This window comes from Anoplopoma fimbria, chromosome 21, assembly GCF_027596085.1.
Source record: "Anoplopoma fimbria isolate UVic2021 breed Golden Eagle Sablefish chromosome 21, Afim_UVic_2022, whole genome shotgun sequence".
Lineage (NCBI taxonomy): Eukaryota > Metazoa > Chordata > Actinopteri > Perciformes > Anoplopomatidae > Anoplopoma > Anoplopoma fimbria.
This window is the reverse complement of record NC_072469.1, coordinates 19,046,074-19,058,187: the sequence shown is the minus strand read 5'-3', so window position 1 is coordinate 19,058,187 and position 12,114 is coordinate 19,046,074. Positions and strand designations below refer to the sequence as shown.

Sequence of the window (12,114 nt, the reverse complement as noted above, 5' to 3'; positions counted from 1 at the left end):
ATGGAGTCATGCACACAGGTCACAACGGGATGTGTGTGTGTACGTATGTGTGTGTGTGTGTGTGTGTGTGTGTGTGTGTGTGTGTGTATGCTCAGGCTTAGTGCCAAGTCTCGTCCCATCAGTCACATGAAGGTTATATCTGAAGGGAGATGCAATTGTGACGTCCTGCATTATAACCCGGGGAAAAGTGTGCATGTGCCTGCGTGTACTTTCTTATATGCAGATGTTTGTGCATATTGTGTGTGTGCTGTGAATGTGTTTGTTAGGACAGGGGAAGTTTTTACTTGGATAACATTTTTTTGTCCAGCTCAGGGAAAGTTGTGCTTGATTGACTTCACGCATGCTTGTGGTAGGTGTTTGTGTGTTTGTGTTTGTGTGACAGTGGATTGCATACAATTGCTGTTCCGTTTGTCTTGCTGTATCTTTTTGGTGTGAATGGGAACACTGGGTAGGGAGGGAGGGAGGGAATAATCCTTCTGTATCTCTTTCTTCAACCGACCGGAACAGCGCTCTCGCCTCTTGCTGGGGAGCACACAGACACACACACACACACACACACACATACACATACACACACACACACACACACACACACACACACACACATACACACAAACACACCCACGCGCACACACACACAAACAAACGCACCACCCGACCAACCATGAAATCGTAATGTCAGACCTGTTAATGCCTCTAGATAGCGGCAACCGCATCCCTGCGTGGTCCTGCTTCTTACACATAAACACACACACAAACAGACACACACACACACACACACACACACACACACACACACACACACACACACACACACACACACACACACACACACACACACACACACATATAAATGGAATAAACAGAGAGCTATCTGTCTCTCTCTGACAGGAATGTTCCACTCAGTAGTGGCTGGTGGATTTTTGGTTGTTTTCATTGATATCTGCTAGAGACCTTGTTAATTCCTCCACCTTGGGAATGCAGGCTGCCTCAAAACACAGTTGTATTTTGATGAATAAAATACATAGTGATATTAGTATTCGGAATGCAACGCCTGCATGCACGTATATTCCCAAACCTCCAGCCCAGTTTAGTTTTCCCTTGTAATCCCCTTAATTGCATGTATTAACATAGAATTTCTGCCAGGTTTATGTAGTTAACAACTAATATTCTGAATGACTTCATTTTGGGATCATTGTGCCTGTTTTCTGAGAAGGTATTTCTGGGTTATATGAGTCATAACACATGGGGAGGTAGGGCTTTCATTCCAATAAATTGCATTTTCATTTTTTTTTTCTCCTTTTCATAATCGATTAACAAAAAATGTGCATGTACAATGGCCTTACATTAGCATGCATCTATGTTTTAAACCTAGCAGTTCAGGTTAATTTGCATCCTCCATCACACATGTTCCTGCCACATGTAATTTGTGTCATGCATACTAACTGCACAATAACCTCAACATTAATATATGCTGTACTCTTAGGGCTCATTACTGAGTACTAATTTATTTTCTAATCATTTGAAATGGCTGAAATATGCATTAATAAACAAAACTTGACTCTTAATTGTTGTTTGTTTTTTGCTGATATAGAGGGGCGATGATGCATAATCAGCACACAATTTAAACAATTTAAACTCACTCTCGTCTTTTGAGGTTTAAATGTAGAAACTATTGTGATCAGCATTTTCCTCTACAAAGATGTATTATTTAAACCAGAAACATGACTTTCATATCATATAACAGGACTTTATATGATATTGGCTTATAGTATTATAATTTGGTTCTCAGTACTGTTGACTGTCAATGTAGCTCTAAAAATTGAAGTGCTCTGCAGCACACAAGTCTGTAGTGTTTTTACTTGTTTTTCCTCTAACCCATATCACTAGCCCATATAAATAGACATGTTCCTACAAACACACACCTTATTTCACCATTTACTCTAACAGTATATACTGCGTTCATTGAGTGCATGTTTCAAAACATGAAATTGCACTGTGACCTGTAGTAATCACAATGATCCACAGCTCTAATGGAGAATGCAGTCACTCAGTGTAATGGAACAGGCCAATATCTGAACGCACACCAGGTACATCATGCTCTGTTTATTTGTGTGTGTGCGTGTGTGTGAGAGAAATTGGTTGTGTACATGTGTGTGTGCTTTCACATCGATCTCTGCAGTCAGCCGTGTGTGTGTGTGTGTGTGTGTGTGTGTGTGTGTGTGTGTGTGTGTGTGTGTGTGTGTGTGTGTGTGTGTGTGTGTGTGTGGGCCAGTGCCAGGCTCACTGCCACAGAGAATCACCCTGTCAGTCTCCATGTCTCTTCGTCTTCCCCCGGCGGCGTCACTCCCTCGCTGCACAGATCAAAGAGCTGACACATGCCCCGATGTCCTCTCTCTCCCCCCCTCTCTCTTCTATCTCTGCCTCACACTCTCTGTCTTTCTTGCAATCGTAACCCTCTCCCTCTGTCACTCACCCTCTCTTTTCTATCCTCACATCCAGCTTTCTCCCCGACTATATCAGTGGGGATTTTGATTCCATTACTGCTGAGGTCAAAGCATTCTATGGAGACAAGGTGAGTGGAACACAACTTGTACGCACTCTCTGATCTACAGGTGCACACACAGTGACACACACAAACACACACACACACACACACACACACACACACACACACACACACACACACATAAGCAAAAAGAAATTCGGCAGACATGGACGAAAATAACTCCTTACTGTCTAGCCTAAAATGTACAACTTGACTCCTTAACCTTACCACCTTGACATGTAGACAACTTTATTAGGAAGTTTACTTTTCCAACATGGATTGAGGATTTGCATGTTTGTCCACACAATCAGGGACTCTTCTCTGTTTCATAGTTTACTCAATACATCTTATTTACCCATCTGGTGCAAAGTTACACTGACTATAAAGACATTTTCTTGCAGAACAGTGTTTGACATCAATTGAATATACTTAAGAATGATTTTGTTTTCATTGTGCTGCCTTAAAGTTCTGTTTTGTAAGTTGAATTACAAAACAAGTAGATGCTGGTCGATCATTTTAGCTGCACATTGTGAAGTCATACAAAAGAATCTCTTGATTGTGTATAGGACTACACTGCATCTAAGTTAACTCCTCCATTTCTGAACAATTCCAGGGATATTCTTGCTGACTTAATGAGCTAACGAAATATAAATATTGTCAGAGCATTGTATGTATTGGACAATTAAGATACGGGTTAGGTGGTAATGTAGTTAATACTGGGGTATTTTTGTGACCTTTTATGTCGAAGGAAAATTCCTGTCAGATGAGTAGTAAAGATAAAAGATGTTATGGTTTAGCTTGTTGGGAGTGTTAACACTCTTCTAACCACAAATACTGATCAATGCAATTGTTGGATGTTGGATTTTGGAAATACTTGTGATGAGTGATGACTCAGATGAGTGACTTTCACTGGATTCAGCAAACTAAACCCTCAGCAGCTCAACATGACATGAACTATCAACTCAGCTTGAGCTTGAGAAACATCCTGGTTTCTGAGTATGTGTGTGTGTGTGTGTGTGTGAGTGTGTGTGAGTGTGAGTGTGTGTGTGTGTGTGTGTGTGTGTGAGTGTGAGTGTGTGTGTGAGTGTGTGTGTGTGTGTGTGTGGTGTTGCGGGGTTATAGACTGCAGGCTGCCTAAGTGGATAAGTGACTGCTCAGAGAGGACTTGGGTTTAATGGCTCGCATACTCAAGACTTTCCAGGAGTTCCACCTGCAGTGATAAGAACATGCAGACTGAATTATCAAAGTGGTCACATATGTGCAGTCTGACATGCTTTCAGCTGCCAGTGCACTCAAGAGGCATGTAAACCCAGTCATCAAAAACTACCTCTGGTGCTGGTCAGAGTCACACTTTACAGGTTAAATTCACTTCCTGCTGACTCGGGAACATGCAAGGGTTTTGCTTTTAACAAATACAATATATTCCATCATGACAGGTTGAACCTTTCTGGTAATCCCTTGAACACTTATTTATAGGTCATATAATCAACTTTAACTTAAAGATCTAATGGTTTAGCTTGTTGGGAGTGTTAACACTCTTTTAACCACAGATACTAATCAATGCAATTGTTGGATGTTGGAAATGATGTGAAAATTCCTGTCAGATGAGTGGTCACAAGAGGAATGCCCCTATAGAAATTAAGAAAAGAAATATAATCTGATATATATAGACTGGTCTCTGCTTCCTTCTTATGAAAATACTATATTTTGAACAAATTACCTGAGAGGGTAAAATCACTCTTAAATTGATGTGGCCCTTTAAAACGTAAAACCATGAAACCTATGATGAGGAGTTGCCAGGAGATATTTATTTATATTAATGGTTCTCAGGCAAAAAAGATTCACCATTAGATATCTGTTGCGTTTTCCTGACTATATTGCACAAAAAAAGACTATAATAAGACTTTAAAAGACTATTATCTTTTCTAACAATGATTTCTGTGTGTTTACTCAAAAAACCTTTTACCATTAGCTGTAGACGTATTCTACTTAAATTATATAAAACATAGTCCAGGTTTGAGAGTCTTCTAATGACATCCTATGTCGTTGCCTTTGCTCCCTGTGCCCCTAGCTGTGCAAGAGACTTGTTCATGTAGACATATTTAGACTAAACTCTCCAAGGTCATGAAGATAAAATGCTAATTCTTCTATGAAGTTGACTCTCCGTAATTTATAACAAGCAAAATGTCAAACCAGAACCTGCGACGTGAGGTAAAGCCCGGTTCAATAAGTGATAAATACAAAGTGTCACTAAGACACACACCCGTCGAGGAAAGAAAATGTCTTTGAGCTGTGTGTTACTGTGATCAGCCCGCTCTGATACACACTGTGTACAGTTTGAAATGCAGATCCAATACTTCACCATGAACACACACAGCCACACACGTACATACTCGCACACAACAATATTGGTTGCCATCCTCCTTTCTCTCTTCTCCTTTCCCCTCTCTCTGTAGCTGTCTGTTATATTAGTCCCGTTTCACGAATATCACACAGGTTGCCTAAGAAAAAAATAAGAGCAATACCTTTTTTCCCTGAGAGAGAACAGACTTTTATGGTAATGCTTAAGGAGCAGAACAATGGGAAAGTTTGAGGCGTTCCTTCAGAGATTTGTCGGAAACGGTGAATAATTCTGCATAGATGGAAGGGAGAGAACAGAAAAGAATCCGCAAAGGGAGGAGGGGGGGAGACAAGGGATGGAGACGGGGGGGGGGGGGGGGGGGGGGGGGGATCGAGCGAGGATGGATGGGATCAAACAGAGCACAGCGAACAAGTTTGTGTGTGTGTGTGTGTGTGTGTGTGTGTGTGTGTGTGTGTGTGTGTGTGTGTGCTGTGCAGTGGCAAAGTTGTGCAGTGTATGGAGAGAGAAGGAGACAGAGGGAGAGAATGCCAGAGTGCGGTTGTTTACCTGGATGCTGTAGTTTAGGGCCACTGACTGGAACCTCTACATTATTCAGCAACACAGCCCACAGACAGCCAGACAAGACTAAAACACTGATTTATACCTCTCTCCATCTCTCTATCTCTTTCAGTTTTTTTCTCTGCTTTGTTATCCCCTATCCCTTATCTCTGCCTGGGTTTTTTAGTGTTGCTATCTGGGAATGTGTACATCCATCTGATTATGTTGTGTTGCCTGCGTGTGTGTTTCCATTTTTCTTTGTGCGTAGGGTTGCAGTCTGATAGAAACAGCTGACCAGGATCTAACAGACTTTACCAAGTGCCTTGCAATCATGCTGGAGGAAATTCAGAGACGACAGTTACAGGTAAACATCGGCCGCACAACACACACGCTCTGACAAACGCATATTCTCACAAGATTCAAATTCTTGAGATTTTCTTGGGAAAGGAATAGTTTTAAATGTTGCTTAATGCAATTATTTGTTTAATTGACAAGAGTTAGATGAGAAGGCCCATACCACTCTCATTTAGGTCTGTTAAATATGAAGCTAGAGCTCAGAAGTGCCTAACTTAAACAGCTAGCTTGACTCTGTCCCACGGTAAGAAAACATTTTGCTCACCAGCACCCACATTATTAGTATTCAGTATTTTAACTGAAGTGAAAATTACAACAAGTTGTGGATTCACTGGGGTTATGTGCTGGACTATTTCTTGGCCCGGGAGCAGTGACTTCCTGGGCATATCAGTTTAAAAAAGGGTATTGTTACTATTATTTGAAAGGACTAGCAGTTTTTTATCACTTGGTAAAATAAATAAGTAAAGCTCTCCTCTCCCTCAGCCTCTGAGAGCTTAGTGCCTTTAGCAAGGCATTCAGTCCTCAGTTACTTAAGATGAGCTGCTCAGAGGTCAATAGTGTTGGATTGTTGTTGACTGGGGGCATATCTGAGGTGTGAGTGTGTGTGGGCGTATGCATATGAAACAGCCTGCTGCTGCTGCTGCTTGGAAAGAACATGCATGCTCACTCAACATTCCCTGAAGAAATGAATGTTGGAGAAATATCATTGGAATAATATGAGCCACATTTACACCTACACGTAAAGTGCAACGGGTAGTTCGAGGTCTGCCAGATTTAAAATGAAATACTTTTGTTGTGATATTTTCAAAGTGCAAAGCATTTCCTAACAAACTGATATCCAAAACTCCAAAAGGAGCTGCCAGCCATTGCGAAGCCCCGTGCCCAGCCAGCTGCTTCAGAGCCAGACACAGAGATCTGATCCAGAGATGAACTCCATTTCCATTTTCACTCTAAAAAACCTCAGCCGAATTTCACAGCATTTACATCACACAAGGGAAAATTATGCAGACTAATAAAACGAACAGTATGCCTCTAATTGTCATGATTTCAACAAAGATCATTATTTGTGCCACAGGGAAGTGTTTTGTCTATCGATATCTGTCTATCTATCTGTGTATGTCTCTTTACCCTCTCCCTTTCTCAATCTTTATTTTTTCATTATTAGAATTTTTAAGCAGCAATCCTGAGTGTTGCTCCAATCACTGGAGAGCCCCACAATCACTTCACCTCTCCTAGCTGATGAAAGACCATGGAGAAAACGCTTGCACACACACAGAAATGCACGTCATCTCATACAGTATGCACGCTTGTTGTGACATTGTGCATTTTCACTTTCATTTTAGGTGCTTTAATAGAGGATATGCTTTTGTCCTTCCATGAGCATTTTTTTCGCGGCCTGGCTAATATTTGCTCTGCCTTTGAAGTGGCGCTGAGTGTTTGTCCGTTTGTCTGCCTGCGAGAGATAGGAGCCTGGCAATCAGTTTTCAATGTTCTATAAGAATTGCTGATGGTGACTTTTTTTTTTGTTTGTTTACCAGGATTTTTCCAATTTTCTTTACCCACTATGACTCTTATTTGACCTTCTGTTCCCTTTAAAAATGTAGAGTCGGGTTTTATAAAAACAAAACTTTTATCATGATATAATATCATGCCTTGTCATTTTCACTTTTGCTTAATCTCACTAATTTTTCCATCCGCTTAGCCTGTTTGATTGAATTGAACACAGAGATGAAATAATAACAGGGTGATTTGCAGATTACGGAGCATTTCTGTTTTTGGCTGTTTAAGATTCAACATATCAGCCCCTGAATATTTTCCTTTACACAGCTTAGCGCTTGATTTAGAGAATTTATCTTGCATTGTGTTGGTTGACATCCCAAAGAATGGTATCAGAGGATTATGGTGGGTGGATGAGTGTGTGTTTATATATTTATATATGCGTGTGCTTACATCTCAGTGCGTGCCTATGTGCCTATCTGCATCCCGCATGTGTTTGTGAAAGGCTGGTCTGTGTGTGTGAGCGTTCCGTACCTGTTTACATCCGTTTGTGTATGTACTTGTTGAAGTATGTGTGTGCAGCCAAACATCTGTTGTATTTGTATTCTCAAAGCTCTGTCCTAGTTAGCTTCTCTCCCCTTTCTTCACTGTTGCAGGCATAAACAGCACTACTGCTTTTATTTCCTCTCTTTATCTGTTCACATCATCCCCAATAAATGGATATGAGTTTTTTTGTGTGGATCTCCGAGCCAGAATTGCTCGCTCTGGCTCCCTGAGCCAATCAGGAGACAGTATGGCCGGATCTGTTGAGCCAGCTTGTTAGATTCACTTCATTCAGTCGTGAGATTCTTTTGGTTTTTAGCAAACAAACATGAAATAGGAACACATAAAAATTCTAACTATTATATGGAGTTTGATATGCGTAGCGGACAACAAAAAGTGTGATGGGAAGGGAAAGATTGAGCAAGCTAGTGTGTCATCAGACGCTGAAGCTCTGTACATCTATTTTTTCTTTAGTCATAGCTCCATTTTTCTCTTTGAGCTTTGTTTGCTTTCTTTGAGGATTTCTGTCGTCTGGCTTTGGCGACTTTTGAACTGACTGATACTCTTCACTGATACTGGTCACTGTTGGTTGGATCGGTCCACTCTTCTCTCATTCCTTCCTCCTGTAGCAGCCATGGTCCTTTCAGGGGCATCCTTTTGTGTTAAAATGTTTTATTAGTAAGCATTAACAGGACATCAGAGATTTATCTGGAAGATAGTTCTGTGGATGAACAAAAGGGCCAAACATATTGTAAATAAGAGATCCTACTTAAAAGATAAATTGTCAATTTCTTTAATTTTCACCTTAGCATTTTCATGTTTAAGAATCTCATGGAAAGGTCACAAACAAAACTTAAGGATCGTCTTATTTGCCAAAGCCTGATATGGATTATTTCTCTGTGCCCCACCTGGGTGACACATTGGTGCTGTAAGTACTTACTAGGGCACCAAATATAGATTTACCACTTTTGTAGAAATAATTGAGCTTGAGTCTGAGACCCATAGACGGTAGAGGAGTCAGAGAGTTTTGAGAGACAGGGGAGTTTTTGACTGGGAGATTTTCATTTTTTTCTACTTCATAACCTCTCTCTCTCTCTCTCTCTCTCTCTCTCTCTCTCTCTCTCTCTCTCTCTCTCTCTCTCTCTCTCTCTCTCTCTCTCTCTCTCTACCTAGTGTTGTTGTTTACAGTTAAGGTGATGCCTCTGCATGTGGGGGCGTCAGCCAGATGTTGAAATAACCTGGATCTCTCAGCACTTGGTTTTATTTTAACTCCATCGCCTGAGGCTTGAAGTTTCAGTAACGATAGATTCAGTTTGGGAAATAGTGAGTTCCCATTATGTTCGCTAAGGAGCTACAGCACAAGTTTGATCGGAGCTCTTTCACCTTTTGGATAATGTTAAATACATTGAGGTATTGGCGGATTGATGAAGTAGTAAAGAGGAAATGAAAATGATTTTTAGATTGATTTTCAGGTGATACTAATGTTTCCTGTGCTGTAATTTATCAAATGGGCTAATGCATGCACATAAACTTGCACCCAGAAAGAAAACGCTCACACATCTTTTATACTAGCAGTTTGAAAAGCGCCAATATGATCTTCCTGATTATTAGCTCTAGAGGTAAGAGTGGTGCATTCTCAAAGTTACAAAAGAAGGAAACATGTTTATTGTCTGCTCATATGTACTGTAACTCCCCAATTAGTTTTTCTCTTACCTTCTGTTTGCTTATTCATTTATTTTCAGTATGTGGTTGAAGTGAAAACATTGAAGTAAAGTGTGATTGATGGAACTGTATTTGGTGCATTTTCCATGCTGGTGTGACTGTCAGTCGGCAGCCTCTGACAGCGCCTCTGCCCTCTAGACTCTGTTGGGTTTTAAGGCTGTCAGCACTGGTGCCTGACTGCTCAGGGACTTTTATAAGGATATAACTGCTGAGAAATGTAAATATTGTATGTAAGAGAACTGCTGGCTCAAAGTTAAGAAATAACCTTATTTTATCTCTGAGGTTGCAGGGAAATGGCATTCTTTTTAATTATTAAAGTGTTGTTTCCTTTTTCTTTGTTTTTCTGCAGCCACTTCTGTTGTCTTTTTTATTCATTGGAAAAAAAAACAACAGCATGCTGCCAGAGAACCAGTCCAGTATATCAAACCATGGCATTTTTCCGTGTCTTAATAAATTCTGTGTGTTTTTCCAGGTGGATGCCATAGTGACACTGGGCGGTCTGGCTGGCAGATTTGACCAGGCCATGGCCTCTGTTGAGACCCTCCACCACGCTCTGTCCATGACACAACTCCCCCTGTTGATCATACAGGGGACTAGTCTGGCTTACCTTCTCAGACCTGTAAGTGTATTCTAAACACACATTGGCCATCAGGCTTTCTCCCACAGGTGTAGTGAAATACAACAAAAAAGTGAAGTTGTTGCACTTATAAACTGGTCGCTGCATCGTCTATTGTTGAATTTTTAGTCTCCCAGTATGTTACTTTTCTTGAAGCTGCTTATTATGGCTGTATCTGTATTTGAAGTCGCGTATTAAAACTACACTAATAGGCAGACCCAATTTATATTCTCTTTGCACTGGACCAACCATTGACTGTATATACAGATCCATCTTTATATACATTCAATGACACAAACATTCTGCTCTCCTGCTCAAACATCTCCTACCTCTTCTAATCACCCCTCCCTCAGTCCTTGTCTTCATTCTCTATTCTTTGTCAGAACTCTTCTTTTCCTTGCTTTGCTTCCCTGCTACCACCTTGATTGGAGTGTTGAGCACTTTGTTTCTTTGTTAAATAATCACTTCAAGAACCCCCCACCACACAGACACACTCTTTCTCTTTTCTGCTCTTATGGTGCCCCAATTTGTTGTTGTGCACGAGAGAGAGAAAGTTTCTTTTGATGCTCCCAAATTGTTGTTTTCCTCAATGCCAGGCACTTTCTCATGGTCCTCAGTTGATTGAGTTTACAAGTGGGCCGAGCTGACGCCATATGGGACACACACTGCTCTTTTCTTTTTTTTTTTGTCCTATGTTGTTTATTTGCAGAATCTTCAGGACAAACAACTAACTGTCACACTTCCTGATGGCACCTTGTAATACACTAAGTAAACCTTTCTATCATGCAGTCCCTCCCTACTTCTTGTCATTATTCCAAAGGCGCGTTGTCATTTGCTGCTTCATACCTCGACACCTCCAATTAATCTTACTTCAGCGAGGGTAAATTAAGCTCGTTTGTCAACGCAACTCCAATTCGCCAGCGACTGATGAACACCGACGCCTGTACATGAAGGTGAACGCAACCTTCGAAAGACCCGGTGCTATTTGTTCAAGTTACATCTGTAATTGAAGTGTTTACAACTTTTGCCAAATATCCTCACCACCCGTATTCCATGCAATCACAGCTTTGTTACGTGCTTAGCTTTTGGGATATGCTGCTACAATCAATACATACACAGTTGTTCATGTTCTGTAGGTCAAACACAGACACACACAAAACAAATTAGGATCAGAGATAAATGACAAGTTATATCCGTTTTGCTCATTGACAAGTGGGACTATATCACCTGGAAATATTGCTGATATAACCTTAAAGCTACTTTATAATTGCTACATTATATTTAACATGCACATTTTAGAAATTTAGTGAGGCGTGCGTCTTCATTCCTGAGTAAATCAGTGCTTGTCTATGTCACAGATATGGAATTATTTAATCAGAGTTATGTCTGCTTGTTTTAGCTTTTGTTTCCCAGATGAGTTGTCAAAGTGTGATTATGCTATCTTTGGGAATATGCGGAAATTTTGTGTGTTCTATAGCTGGCTCAGGGCATTGCATAAGTATCACGTCTTTTATTCAATTATGGATAGGGACAGTGCAGGCTTGTTTATTCTGAGTCCCTACACGACAAGAAGATGTTTTAATCAGTCTAGGTCCCAAGGTGACGCTAAATTTACTCAATTTGAAGATAAAAAAGAAAGAAAAAGTTGCACTGAATTCGTCTGTTTTTATCTTTTGAGTCTCTGTCGCAAGGGGCAAGCATAGCCACATGTTCTCAAGTTAGTATCCAATCCCCTGAAGATACTTGAGAGAGCCTGTTCTCAGTTCTGTGGGACGGGCAATGCACAGCGCTGTGTCAGCCCAATCTGTGCTATAAATCACTGTACAAGTGCACACACTTCAGGTCAAATGTATGAGCTTGTTTACCTGATGCCCTTTTGAAGAGTGAAACTTGTCAGTGCAAGAGCTGATTTAAATGACAAAGTGTAGTACCTGA

The 12,114-nt window shown here is 40.7% G+C and overlaps 1 protein-coding gene across 3 annotated transcripts in view; it reads left to right on the top strand.

The window, feature by feature from the left end:
- Positions 1-12,114, top strand: part of tpk1 (thiamin pyrophosphokinase 1) — a 61,787-nt gene that overhangs the window by 23,883 nt on the left and 25,790 nt on the right. For all 3 annotated transcript variants that reach the window (XM_054622619.1, XM_054622618.1, XM_054622620.1), the window contains exons 5-7: positions 2,503-2,575; positions 5,716-5,811; positions 10,036-10,182. In XM_054622619.1, the coding sequence (XP_054478594.1) occupies positions 2,503-2,575; positions 5,716-5,811; positions 10,036-10,182 (316 nt within the window). The remainder of the gene's footprint in view (positions 1-2,502; positions 2,576-5,715; positions 5,812-10,035; positions 10,183-12,114) is intronic.